This window comes from Corvus kubaryi, unplaced genomic scaffold, assembly GCF_017639235.1.
Source record: "Corvus kubaryi isolate FWS band 111438036 unplaced genomic scaffold, C.kubaryi_AGA036_p1.0 37256, whole genome shotgun sequence".
In the NCBI taxonomy this organism is placed as follows: Eukaryota; Metazoa; Chordata; class Aves; order Passeriformes; family Corvidae; genus Corvus; species Corvus kubaryi.
This window is the reverse complement of record NW_024581076.1, coordinates 3977562-3991062: the sequence shown is the minus strand read 5'-3', so window position 1 is coordinate 3991062 and position 13501 is coordinate 3977562. Positions and strand designations below refer to the sequence as shown.

Below are 13501 nucleotides of genomic sequence, written 5' to 3'. Positions count from 1 at the left end.
TGATAAGAAAAAGATAAGTGACAGTCTTCTGAAGGGGTAATAACACAGCAAATATAGTCAGGATAAATTCGTGGGGGACTTATCCTGGGTTTTGACCATTGGTACTTAAAAGGACAAAGGCAGGACTAGAAAAAATAAATAGAAGCAGCAAATATACATCGTGAGAGATGTAGGGGAAGATATAGATCAAAAATATTTGTAAGGAAGGTGGGTCAAAAGTTTTGGATAATTTCATTTAGAAAAAAAAATGGTAGTAAGAGAGGACACAGTGAAAGGTAGAAAATAATGAATAGTAGCTAAAGGAAAATTGGATCTTCCTAAATGATATTTTCCTTAAGAAAATAACAAGAGGGAGACTGAAAGGGAACTAATTTAAAATTATAAAAAGGAATTGTTTTTTTCCACAGTAAATCTGTGTGGAATTTCAACACTTAAATATGACGTGTGCATAATTCAGAAGATTCCTGAAAGAACTCAAGTAAAGAGTAAACTAAGGAATCCTGACTTACACCTGTGTCAGAATTTAAGTCAACTGTTGACAGCAGCTAGAAAGAAAAGTGCTGATTATGAGTATGTTATCAAGCACTTACTTTTTTCAAGTGTTTGGAAACAGGTAGTGCTGGTACACCAGAATATCAAACTAGCCAGATATTGCTCAGCACCAGGATGTCATGACATACAATTGCCCCAAATTAATCACTAAATTCAGGAAATTCAACATTCACACTTATACATCACTGCTAATTTATTTTCCTACTCATTTCTTCTCTGAGAACCATCTGAATTCAAGACAGTGTTTCAGCTTTAACATTAAATGGCCTTTGTAAGTTTAAATTTAAATTTCATCCCTTAGGGATGAATAAACAGCTCACTGAGTAGGTATTTAGCCAAGTATCTCCCATTAACATGAGTGGAAGTCATGCAGATAAATTCATGTATGACATACTAAAGATGTATCCATTAATTTTAGTCCAAAATGTTTTCCACTTTATTATTATTATTAGCCACGCACAGTTAATCAGTTTCATTCTTGTTCTCCTTTGACACTTTAATTTTACTTAAATACCAGGTAGAAAAGGCACTGAGCAGAGGCTCTCCACATGCCAGTTTTAGAACCATGGAGCCAGTTTGCTCTCTTAAAAGCCAATTTGAAACCCACTAACCTTAGCCAAAGAGCCTTTAGTTGCATAACGAAGGATGGAGCTTCACACTTTATGAAATCCCCAGCACCATTAATTTGGTTAAAAAGCTCTGCCTTCTCCTGCAGGAAGACAGAGGCCAGATTCAACCACAAGTCCCAGTTAACTTGATTTACAGAAGACACCAGAAGGAAATATTAAGTAGTGGCACAAAGAAGGTGTTTGAATAACTGAAACTGAGTCCTGCAGACCCCAGACCCTTTCTCTTGCCAGACTGATTTTGCCTAACCTCCATCCTGGAGCTTCATCTACTGAGCTCCTGAACCTGCAAGAGCTTTGTGTCTTGCACATGGATATGCGTGTCCTCAAAAGTAAAAATGTCTCTGGAGATCACTTAAAAGTTCCCTGGCATTTCTGAGCTACTGAGTATTTCTGGGTGAGAAAGACAGGCAGGCAAATTTTACAAAAGCAATAGGCTCCTTTTTGGCTTGGTAGCAAGTGCTGGAGTAGCTGCATGTTGGTAGCTGTGGGGACCTTAAAGTCCAGGGTTTTTCTTGAAAGAGAGGATTCTAGTCCAGAGAGATTTCAAGGTTATCTTCTCCGTGTGCTCTTAATGCTTTTTAGTTCCCTCTTAGTTCCTGTTCAAAGCCTCTCACTGTAATCACTGAGCGCTCCCTCCTAGCCTAGCCTCTCAGGACTAATAGCCTTTAATTTTCCCAAGCTGAGACTGCTGCTCCAGTTCCCTGAATGGAATGTACAGCTCTTTTCTGTCATGTCCAACTATAAGAAGTGATGCAACAGCAGGGAAAATGCGAACATGAGAATGCCACAGAAAGGGGTAGCTTTTTCTTTATTGCCCTGGGAGATGTTAATCATGAGCTCTCTGGTCTTCTTTATGGCCTGGAAGTTTGCCATGACTTTACCAAAATACTCAGCAGTTTTCAGAAATGAATGGGGTCATAATTTGGGTAAACAGTTTTATTGGTGGGTTTTTTTTTTTTTTCTTGCAGGAGTCTTGCAATGCTCTGTGGTTTTCTGTGGCTTCTGGGTTTGCTTTAGAGCAGAGCAAATACTCTGGACAAATACTCATGACTTACCACATAGTGTCACAAACCCTTCAAACCAAACAGGCCAAGTCCTGGCAGTGTCTGAGAACGTCTCTAAGGCATAGTCTGCCGTAGGTGATACAAATGCTCAGCCCTACTGCTGTCTGACTTTTTAAAGGAGACCTGAAATAAAAGTGTGTTTCCCACTGCAGCTAATTTCCTTTAAAATGCCTGGAACTGTTCATTAAAGAGGCACAGGCTCTAAACCTGGAGATTACTCAGCACAGAGAAGGTGTGGGGAACTCAGACCAGGACTCAGTTCGGCTGTGGCTGTGCTATCTAGCCAGCATGCACATACCTCAGAGAAACAAGAAATCGGTTTTCCCATCTCATTGCTGTAACTGATGAGATGTGAAATGAGTTTCCGTGGGGAATAAGTGCTCTTAAGGTAGCAACCAGAATTTGTCAGAATGTGTAAACCTCCGCAAACGCAGTGCTGAGCTGCACAGCTAAAGGGCATATAAGAAAAAAAGAAAAAAAATCAGCTATCAAGCTGATTGCATCTTTTACCTACTTATTTGTCTCTCCTGTAAGGACTGATGTGTTTTTCACTGTCTATAAGGTGCTTCTTCCCCACCCCCCATCCCACCCCTTTTTGAAGCATTATGTCTCCATTCAAGTTTGATGTTGATTGGAGCTTGTCTGATGCCTTCACAGGACATACATTCAGTTAATTCTCAAAGTTTTGATTAGTGTTAGGGTGGCAATTTCATAACCTCTGGTTGCCTTGAGAGAGGCAGTAGGTACCCCAGAGCACACAATACCATATCTTGGCACAAGTTGCTGGGGCATAGAAACAGCTTCAACTGAACCCAACATTGCAAAGGGAAAACAAGACTGAGAGAATATTATACAAGAGAAAAGAACACAGGAGCACAACAGAAAATAAAAAAGTGGCATGGAACTTCAAGAAGACAGAGTTACTGCAATGGAGTTAAGAAATTTAACTAACACAATTCGATGCTGTGCGGGCTTTTTTCCTTTTTTTCTTTTATTTTTCAGAGAAATGAGAAGCAAACCTTAAGGAGGCACTTGAGAGAGCAGACAATAATTCTCATCCTGTCCTTACACAGGGAAACATAAGATAACTGGTCAAAAAATGATCCAAATGATGCTGACACGACAAAGGGAATTTGCTAAGGGATTAAAAAGAGCTGGAATCATCAAAGCAGTGTTCAAGGAGTATGGTCTGCTGTTGTATGTCCTGGAGTTGATAGTACATGTATAAAGGAGATAAAAGGTTGTTATGGTAATAAAGGCACAGAATTAGCCTGACAAAAGAATTAATTCATGGAATATTGTACAAGAAGCAGCAATGGGATTTATTTGGAATGCAAGTACAAGGAAACAGAATGAGTCAGAAATGACTGCTAGGTCACGGGATGAGCAGAGAGAGCGCAGAAGTGCAGTGAGAAAAAAAAGGTTCATTTTTAACTAGATGAAGGTGAAAGTTCTTGGGTTGACATGTGGAAGTTAAGCAAGTGAGACATCCTGTGATACATGTCAGGACAGAGAAGCAGTTTGTGAAGGAGGAACATCTGTATCTAGTCAGTGATAAAACAATAGCTGTGTCATAATGCACACCTAATTCCTGACAAGATCAGCAAAAGTGAGGGTCTTGTTGATGTCACATATGTCAAAAATATCATAGCTTTAGTAAATACTTGAGGTACTTGAGTTTTGAGCCAGTTAATCTTTTCCCATGTTTGTTGTATTAAAACCAGGTGTTTTTTATGCATAAAAATAAAAAAAAATAGAAACAATAATCCCATTTATATTCAATGATCCCTTAGTTTGCCTGCTGCTGCTGATCATCAAGCCAACTCTTTTTTCTTGTCCCTGATACCCTGGGTATTATCTCTGGTAATAAAGAATACATCTTTGGGTCTATGTCATTGGTTTAGGCTGTGTTCCTAGTAGAGTAAAGGTCCTTGTGCTAAATTATGAACCACATTCCCATAATGCTTGGCTTCTTAGACTCAGAGCACAGCTAAATTGTGTGTGACCTTTGGATTAGATAACTTTCAAAAATTGCGGAGTAAGATTTTTTTATGTCTATCAGAACTTGGATCTGTGTTGAATCTTTTGCACTTTTGATGCTTCCTCTTTCATGAATCTCAGACAAATATAATTTGGTTTGCATGCTAGAATGGTGTTATTTTTAGATGTGCAGAAGGAGATTAGATAATGCTGTTTAGCAGAATTTTAAAATAAGTTCTGCAGAGTACAAATTTCAGTATCTAAAATAGCATCCAGAGTTGCTCACCATCCTCTGTCACAAGAATGTGAAGCTAATTAGAATTGGGTAAGCCATAGTCATGTTATTGATATTCTGTAGCTTTCTTAAGCTAATCAAAAAGAAAAAAAAAAAAGCTGATTTTTGAGTGGGACTTTATTTTTCTATTGGTGCTCAAAATACTGGTCAAGAATTCAGAAAACAATTTCACTATTGTTACTAATAAGTAAATGATAAGTCAGAAATGCCTGTGGGAGACCTTTTTTAAGTTTTGACTGGGTTTGGTATCACTCTTTGCTTTTCAATAAAACAGAAATCAGCCATCATGTACTGTCATGGCTAAATGTTGCCTGACTCCAAGGGTCAGTGATACCTGGCTAGGATCATCAGCAAATGCTGAAGGGATGCTTCACCTCAATCTGGCTCTACCCATCTAACACTGTGAGTCCAAGCTTTGGGCTCCTTTCTTAGTCCCCAGAGCTAGCACCACCAGAGGTGGGTGTTTCAGGTGAATCATTCTCTATAGTCACTACTTTATTGCAGCTTCTACTGGAGACATGCCATGTATGGAGCAGGGTGAACAGATTATCTCCAGCTGGGTCCTCTTCCTGGCAGTCATTGCCACTCTGCTCTCCTCAGCCCCTGATGTTGAGGTGTTCTTAATTTTTGCTGAGGTGATAGGGGCCATCAGCCCTGACCCCCTGTGCTCCACAGGCCACTGGAGAGCACCTGCTGCCCCCAGAGCACAACCCAAATTGGTACTGTACACCTCCTGGAAAGGCAGTCCTCAAACAGGCTGGAAACCCCACAGTTCCTTGGAGGGCTGTCCAGGTGGTGAGTGGGCCTCACTTAAATAAGTGTGCCCTAATTCCACTTGAAGTTTTTCTGGCTTCAACTTCCAGATCCTGGCTTTTGTAATGGCTTTGCTCTCTGGTTTAAAGAGGGTTTCAGAAGCTGGCATCCAAATTCAATACATGATCAATGAGCAAGATTGCTGGCAAGGAAATGCATGTAAGCGTTTTCTTTATATTTCCTACAACACTGTCCCCAAGGAAAGTGATGCAGTGGCTACAGTCATCTCACCTTGAAACTTCTCAGATGCTCAGGCATATCTAGAAATTAAAATGCCATCCAGCATATTGTGTGCTCCTGTGGGGCTCTCCACACAGAAAATGCCCTATTGCACTTTTTTTTTGTATTACCTATAAGCACCAAATCCAGCTCAGAAGCAAAATAATCTGTCTTGATTTTATTTTAATTGTTTTAATAGTTTTATGACCATAATTTACTCGGTGTTTGATGAGAGGGGTATGACTGTAGTTACGTGCTCTTTGTGAGGCAATGATCTGAATAGCTGAGGCACTGCAATTTGATGAGAAGTGACAGACATTGATACTTTAATTTGAAAACTACAAGGTTGTTCTTTTTCACCCACAAAAAAAAAAAAAAAAACAACCTTTTGAGCATTCTGGACCTGTCATATGCATATTTTCTTACAGCTACTGATCCCATCAAAAAAGGAGTGATAAAATGCCCTAAACAGAATTTATTTGAACTATTCTCATTAATTCAGTAGATCCTCAGCTTTAAGGACCTGTCCATGGAATAAACAGCAGCTATTTGCAGAATAAAGGGTTGTCTTCCATCAACTGCGGTCACCAGAAATGGCCTTACTTCCAGATTCCCTTGTACTTAGATGAAAACAAAACTGTTAGGCAGAAGTAAGACAGAGAGCTTTGAATATCAGTTCTGTGATCAGCTATTAAAGTAGCTCTGCAGAGGGATTTGGACAGGTTGGATCTGAGACGAATTGTGTGAGGTTCAACCAACAATGCCAAGTTCTGGGTCCTAAACTTGGGTCACAACAACCCAGGCAGTGCCACAGGCTGGAAAACTGCCTGGTGGAAAAGGACCTGTGGGTGCTGGTCTGTAGCAGCCGAACATGATCCAGCTGTGCCCAGGTGGGCACGAAGGCCAATGGCATCCTGGCCTGGATCAGCAGTGGTGTGGCCAGCAGGACCAGGGCAGTGACCGTCCCCCTGTACTCGGCACTGCTGAGGCCACACCTCCAATCCTGTGTTCAGTTCTGGGCCCCTCACTGCCAGAAAGACATTGAGGGGCTGGAGCGTGTCCAGAGAAGGGCAGCGGAGCTGGGGAAGGGTCTGGAGCACAAGTCCTGTGAGGAGCAGCTGAGGGAGCTGGGGGTGTTTAGCCTGGAGAAAAGGAGGCTCAGTGGGGGACCTTATTGCTCTCTCTCTGACTGCCTGAAAGGAGGGTGTAGCCAGGTGGAGGTTGGCCTCTTCTCCCAGATAACAGGTGGCAGAACAAGAGAACATAGCCTCAAGTTGTACCAGGGGAGGTTTAGATTGGATATAAGGGAAATTTTCTTCACTGCAAGGGTGGTCAAACATTGAAATAGGCTGCCCAGGGAAATGGGAGTCTCTGTTTTCCTGGACGTATTCAAAAAGCATGTGGGATGTGGCATTACAGGACAGAAGTCAGTGGTTGACTTGGCAGTGCTGGGATAATGGTTGGACCCAATGATCTCAGAGGTCTTTTCCCGCCTAAATGATTCTATGATTTGATAATTTCAGATGTGTTCAATCACTGTTTTCCTGTCTTGTCTGGGGAACTGCCTGACAGTTCATTTTCTTATCAGCAAAGCCTATATACTGTGTTCATGCTTCCTTATAAAAAACACAGGGAAAGTCCCCAAGCTGTCAGATGGTCTGTTAACTTAAATACAGTACACATCCCCTTGCATACTTTGATTTGCTCTCAGCTGGAAAAATCAGATCTACCTACCCATGATCTTGCAAAATGCCAGTCATCTGGATTTGTCAGATTTTGCTGAAAGACTTCTTTAAATAAAGAATTTATCATGGGTTCAGCGTCAGCATCTGTGCTTGATTTTAAAAGTAAGTTTTCTTTAAAAAAAATCTTTGAAGATGTGGTCTATTTTTATCTCTGTAATAATTGCAGCAATATGATTAGGTTCAGTCCTTTTGTGCTTGGGACTACAGTGTGGTACAGCAAATTTTCCTAGTGTCCATCAGGATTTATTGCATATGTGGATGCAGCCAGTGTTTGAAATCAATTCAGAGACACTATATTTTTGTTGCTTTAAAAAAATAATTACATGTTTCTGCATTTCTAACAGGACAAAGTAATTGTATTTTCCAAACACAGTACAGCAGCATGAAGGACCTTGCTTAGGCACAGTCCTTACTCTCAGTATTACATAGGCAAAATATAAATTCCATCACAAAAGGGAGAACAAAATAATAGACTGCGTTCAGTGCTCACCACTTTTGTTACATTCCATTACTTTTCTAGCGTCAAGGCCTTAATGGCAGAGAACAAATGGGCTCGTCCTGAGAGCTGCTAACCTGCCTGCCCTTCCCCACCCACCGTGTACAGCATCTCTGGTTATCCTTTGGCAAGTGCTTCACACTTAAGTTTTGGGACTTTCTAATTCTGTTGAAAATGCTCACACGCTGTTGATCTGGCACATAGTCTCTTATTCCCTGTCCTTTCCAAAACCATCTCAACTCTTGTATGGTGTTACAACATCAGAAAGTACTTTAAAAAAAAAAAGGTTTGTTGAGTAACAGAGCGACCTGTTACTTATAAATCAGTATGATCTGTTAGAGGAGAAATGTGGGTGCTTTGGTGGTTGAGGTGTTTGTTTCAGAGGTTTAGGTCCCACTTGCCAGTTGGCCACTGGCTTTGGGAGGTCGTGCACTTAACAGACATCTCTCCATCCTGGAACAAGCAAGAGAAATCCAGCTGATCTAGCAGTCACTTGGCCAAGCTAGCATGAGTCACATCAGCCTGCCAGGAGGTGAGACCTGTTAGCTCTAATGTCTTACTGGTGTGTGGTTTCTGGACTCAAGCGCTTGAGGCCGCACTGCGCAGAACCAACCCACGTGCTTCTGCAGCTGTGCAGCTGCAGCCTTGCTATCTCTGTGTCCTGCTCCCTGTCAGTAAATTTCTAAATGGAAAGGACTGTATACTGGCACTGGTAGTGTTTCTACTAATGTGTGGCATAGTCTTGAGCAAACCAGTTTCAGATTCTCCATGTACACAAGTCTGACAATTACCATCTCTTTCTGGCCAATGTGCTGTGAGATTTGGGAAGATACAGGATCGTTTTCAGGGAATCAGATTCATATAATGATATGGGTTGGAAGACGTCTCTGAGGGTCTCCAATCTCCCATAAAAACAGGAAAAATGTTGAAGTTAGATGAGGTTGCTCAGGGTCTCATCCTGTTTATTTTGACTGTGTTGAGGGTTTCTGCAGCCTTTCTGGACAACCTGCTCCAGTGTCTAACCACTCTCAGTATTTTTTTACTATACCCAAATAGGATTTTTTTGTTGTTGTTGGATCTTGTGTTTATTGCCTCTTTCTCATATTCTTTACAACCTACAGCCGCCTTCCTCCAGGTCTCAAGATCACCTTGCCTAGATAGCATTGTTTTCAAAAGCATCTTGTACAATGTATACTTCCCTAGGAAGTAATTTTGTTTGCTTGTTTGTTTGACATTATTCACAGTAAATTCTTCAGAAATCATTTAGGTTGAGCCAGAGATTTTTAAGCCAACAAAACTCAGATTCCACAGAAGCTCAGAGGGATCTGACACATATTTTGTGCAAGCTCCTTCATCTCCTTCTGCCTCCACAAGTATTTAATTTTTGGACCAATTCTAGTGATACGTGCTTCAGAAATTTCAAATTGCATAGAAAAGTGTTCCTTGTTCTTTAGAGGAGAAATAATGCACAAGGAAGAGGAGGGACAGGATGCTTCAAATATGTATGGGACTGCAAAGATGAGCCAAAGGAAACATGCTGGATAATTCGCATGCAAAGGAGCAATTTTGGACATAGTTAGGAAACTGCAAGATATAAAGATACCTGATGTAGGAAATAATACAGTCTGTCCAAGCGCCAGGACAAACAGTACAGCAGGATGTCAAAGGGTGCAAAGAAAAAGCTGGAAATAAAACAAAACTGTGTCCAAATTAATGCTGGTCAGGGCCATTAAGGGCCGTTGTTGCCCTTGGGGTCCCAACACTCATATCTCCTCAGATCTCCAACAGCGTTTTCTAATTCATTGTGTTTTTGTTGATCCTCCCAGGTGCTGAAATTTGTCCCTGAGGCTGGGCATACCAGAAGAAGAGGCAGAATCAGGAACAACATGTCCTTGGTAGATATACAACTGGATCACCATGAGCGTTGTGATTGTGTCTGCAGTTCAAGACCACCCCGATAAAAAAGGAAAAACAAAGAAAGAAAAGAAAAAGCCAGACACACTAATTTCATCTTACTGGACATTTACTTTCAAGCAGGATTGCTCTGAGGACCTTTACTCACTAATCATTTGAAATTCGCTACTAGCCTGCCTTTGCAATTAGCAAAAATCATTGCTGTGCTGATTAGTGCCATGGCAACTAAACAGGTATATCATACATTTATGTATCAGCATCCAAGGTTTTAGGATTGTGGTTATCTGTAGCTAGATTCTGAGGGTTGAGATTTTAAAAGCTCAATTGCAGCCCTTAGGTACACAGTGTCCACCTGAATATAAATACCAGGTGTGTAGGTATTTGTGGTAGCTGGCAGTGAAATAGAGTTGTGTTTGTTTTTCACTCACCAGTTCCTACACTCAAATTCTGCTGCCATTTCTACCTCCTCAGCTCTCCTGATGGTAGGTAGGGTTTTCTGGTGGGTATAAATGAAGGGAGAATTTGAGCCTGTATGAGTGCAAAATGGTTTGCCCCACTCTCAGAGGGAACTTTCCAGCATTCTGGCCCAACAGAGTGAGATAGAATGCAGATAGTTTTCACTACATGAAATAACGCATCAGTAAAGTCAAATCTCAGTGTTCACACTCTACCAAATCATGTGCTGAAATTAGTAGATGCTTTGCAGAAGCCAGGATACTGAGGGTGGTAGTGGGGTGCAGAGGCTGGTACTTTTGCTGTGGTGGCTCCATGGGAGCCATCACCCAGGTGCTTCTGCAAGAGGGGGCTCCTGCCAGGCCCCCAGGTAAATACCTGCAGGCTGGAACTGATTTTGGTCACTATCTACCTGATCTGGATTCCTGCCCCTTGCCCAGAGTGGCCGCACAGTTGCCCAAGAGGAGCCCCCTCTACACAAGAGGGGCGAGAGCCCTCTGCTTGGATCCTCCTCGCAGCAGTTCGAGGAGTGCCGTGTTTTCCTGTGGTGGAGATGAAATAGGGCACTTGTTTGTTGAAAATATTGATTTGTTTTGCAGTTGTGTTACTGGAAAACAAAACTGTGTTTGAGATTTAATTATCATTATTTGGTTTGGGGTTTCTTTATTTGTTTGTTTTAAATATGGATTATTATAACTTTGTCATATATGCATTAATCTTAGTTATTGGAGGTTAGTTGTCTCATTCCAGCTCTGTGTATTGCCATGGTTAAACTGTTGACAGTGAATTTCTTTTTTTAAATTGCATTTTGCTGAAGCATATTAACTCATTAAGCAATGTCTGTCAGTCATGGAAGGTGTGCATCATTTATTAACTTCCAGAAGAATACTACTATATACCACCTCATAATAAAATTAGCACTTTAAAAGCTACAGCATAGCTTCCTATGCCTTTTAAACTATTACAGAAGTGCTCTAGCTGAAAAAGAAAAAAAAATCTTTCCAAATTAGCTTTAAGGATTTTCAAATGCTGCTCCAAAAATGTAAAAGAACAGGCAAATTTAAGTCTGGCAAAGAAATTTGGAGTTTTGATCATGAATGTAACAGAGGGAATAGGGTGGCACATTTAATGACTGAGGTTTTATGTTTTATAGTAGACATAGGCTGCATTGAATCATCTTGTCTGTGTTGGCTCTTGTCTTTCTGTCTCTCTGAAAGAGTGAAGTAGGTTGACAATAATAATTATAATTAGTGGAAAATGGCGTGTTCTGTAAAATAAAATAATACAAGGCCTTCAAACCAGTATGTTTTAGTACTCTACAGGTTTGTTACAAAAGCACCCTAATGTTCTTATTTTCTCTCTTCATTAGCTCAAGTATTTTTCAAGTACTTTTTTATCATTTTAGCAAAACTTTGCTGAAAGATCCCTTAGAAATGTGTTACTTTCTTTCCTGTACTTTAACCTTGGAGATTCAGAAAGTGTGGGGGTTTTATTATTTATATTAATTTTTCCTCTCTGGCTCCCAGATGTCTATTTAAAAATGCTCCTGAATGCTTACTCAGGAAGTGATTCATCATTTTTCAAAGCAATTCACATTAAAAGAACAACCCTGTAACCAAAGATTACCACCTTCATTTTGTAGTTCAGGACTGTTTAAAGAACATCTCATTCTTTTTCTGTCTCTAGCTTAATAACAAGATTGACCCAGCCCTTCCATAATTTTTAGCTAAGTTTGGAAGAAATTTGCATGCAAGACCTTGGCAGTATGGCTTGTTTTTGAAACAGCACACTCTTTGTATATCTCTGACTGAATCCTCCCTAAGCACTCTGACTTCCTAGCTGGTGTTGGTTGCAGGATACACAAGTTTCACAAGGCTTTGTGCTCTAAATGGTCCTTTAATTCCCACCCGACGAGGGAACTGTGCAGCAGGCAGTGCTGCACCAGGGGTGTGCCATGCAGCACTGCCTGCTCGCCTGGTCCCTCCCCAACAGCCACGTGTTGTGAGGGGTGCTTTTGCCTCCTGATCGAGGGCATTCAGCCTTGTCTGGGAGCCCGAGTTACCCCTAGAGGCAATTGGGAGAGGCTCTCCCATAGTGTGCCTTAGTCCAAAGGTTGAAAGCACCCAGTTTGGGAGCTTTCTTTTCTGTCTTTTGACTATATAGAAAAATTCTAAATCTGATTTGGACATCTAAGTGCGATACACAAAGGTAAATAGTATGGATACTCCTTTTAAAGTCTGAACAGCTGAGAATTCAGCTAGCTGAGTTAGTTAATGGCAGCAGTGGATGCCGGGGTCCAGCAGAAAAATTCAGATGCAAAGTGAAAAACATCCTCTTGCTTAATGATGGGTTTACCTTCTTAAATATAAGCTAAGCTTGTCACAAAGTTTAAAGTATTACTCCTGGGACACTTACTAATGAATGCAACCATTCACTGCTTCCTGCTGCCATACAGACACCATGCTCCCAGCCAGTGCAGGAGGATGGGCTTCGTGTGGCAGTGTGGGGATGATAGCACACATGTGGACTAAGAAAAACTCCACAAAACCCAAGCCCCGAGCTTCAATGGCCCTGGTGAATCCAAATATCAGCAAAATTTTTCCATTTTGTTTATTAGCAGAAATTGCAAAGGTGTATCTCCATTTTTTTTCCCCTCTTTTGTCCACGTATAGTTGTTACATTGTTTACACACTTTTAACTTAAAGAGCAAAGCTTTTAAAAAAATGAATCTGGTTCAGTTTTATTGGTGGAACTGGAACACCCCAAAATAAATACATTTTCATTGGCAATTCAGAAAGAGTCCTAATTTCAAACCACTCATCAGCTTTTTGTTTACTATATTCTTCTGGGATAAAGCCTACTTTCTCAAGTGCAATTTATGTATATTTTTTTGTTATCTCAGTAAATGCAGCTTTCCTAGCAGTACTTTTTACTTTATGCAGTATGTAATGTGTCTTATCTTGATGAAAAAATAAATACTGCTTTTGAAAGAAAGTACTCTGATTATTCATAATTTGGATGAAGAAAAGCTGTTGTTTGCTGAAAGACATTTCCACAACATGACACCATCCATATTCACAAGGTCTCCTTTTGAATTTTAGCAGTCATTCCCAGGAGCATCAGGGAAGGACCAAAGTGCAGTTTTGGGATAATGGAGTTTGAACCCCTGAGCTGGCAGAGCTGACAGCTGCCTTGTGGAGCAGCAGCAGTGGGAAGCAGCACAGCATGTCTAAGAGCTGGATTAGGGCATCCCCCCATATTTGGTGCTGATCTCAGCCCCTGCAGGCTTGGCTTGGCTCCAGGAGAGCTGTCCTCACTTGCTATAGCTGCTCCTTACTGCC

The 13501-nt window shown here is 41.0% G+C and overlaps 1 protein-coding gene across 4 annotated transcripts in view; it reads left to right on the top strand.

Annotated features, from left to right (window-relative positions):
• Positions 1-13154, top strand: part of PDGFD (platelet derived growth factor D) — a 143767-nt gene extending 130613 nt beyond the window's left edge. For all 4 annotated transcript variants that reach the window (XM_042023804.1, XM_042023802.1, XM_042023803.1 and 1 more), the window contains one exon: positions 9620-13154. In XM_042023804.1, the coding sequence (XP_041879738.1) occupies positions 9620-9754 (135 nt within the window). In that variant the 3' untranslated portion in view covers positions 9755-13154. The remainder of the gene's footprint in view (positions 1-9619) is intronic.
• The last annotated feature ends 347 nt before the right edge of the window (positions 13155-13501 follow it).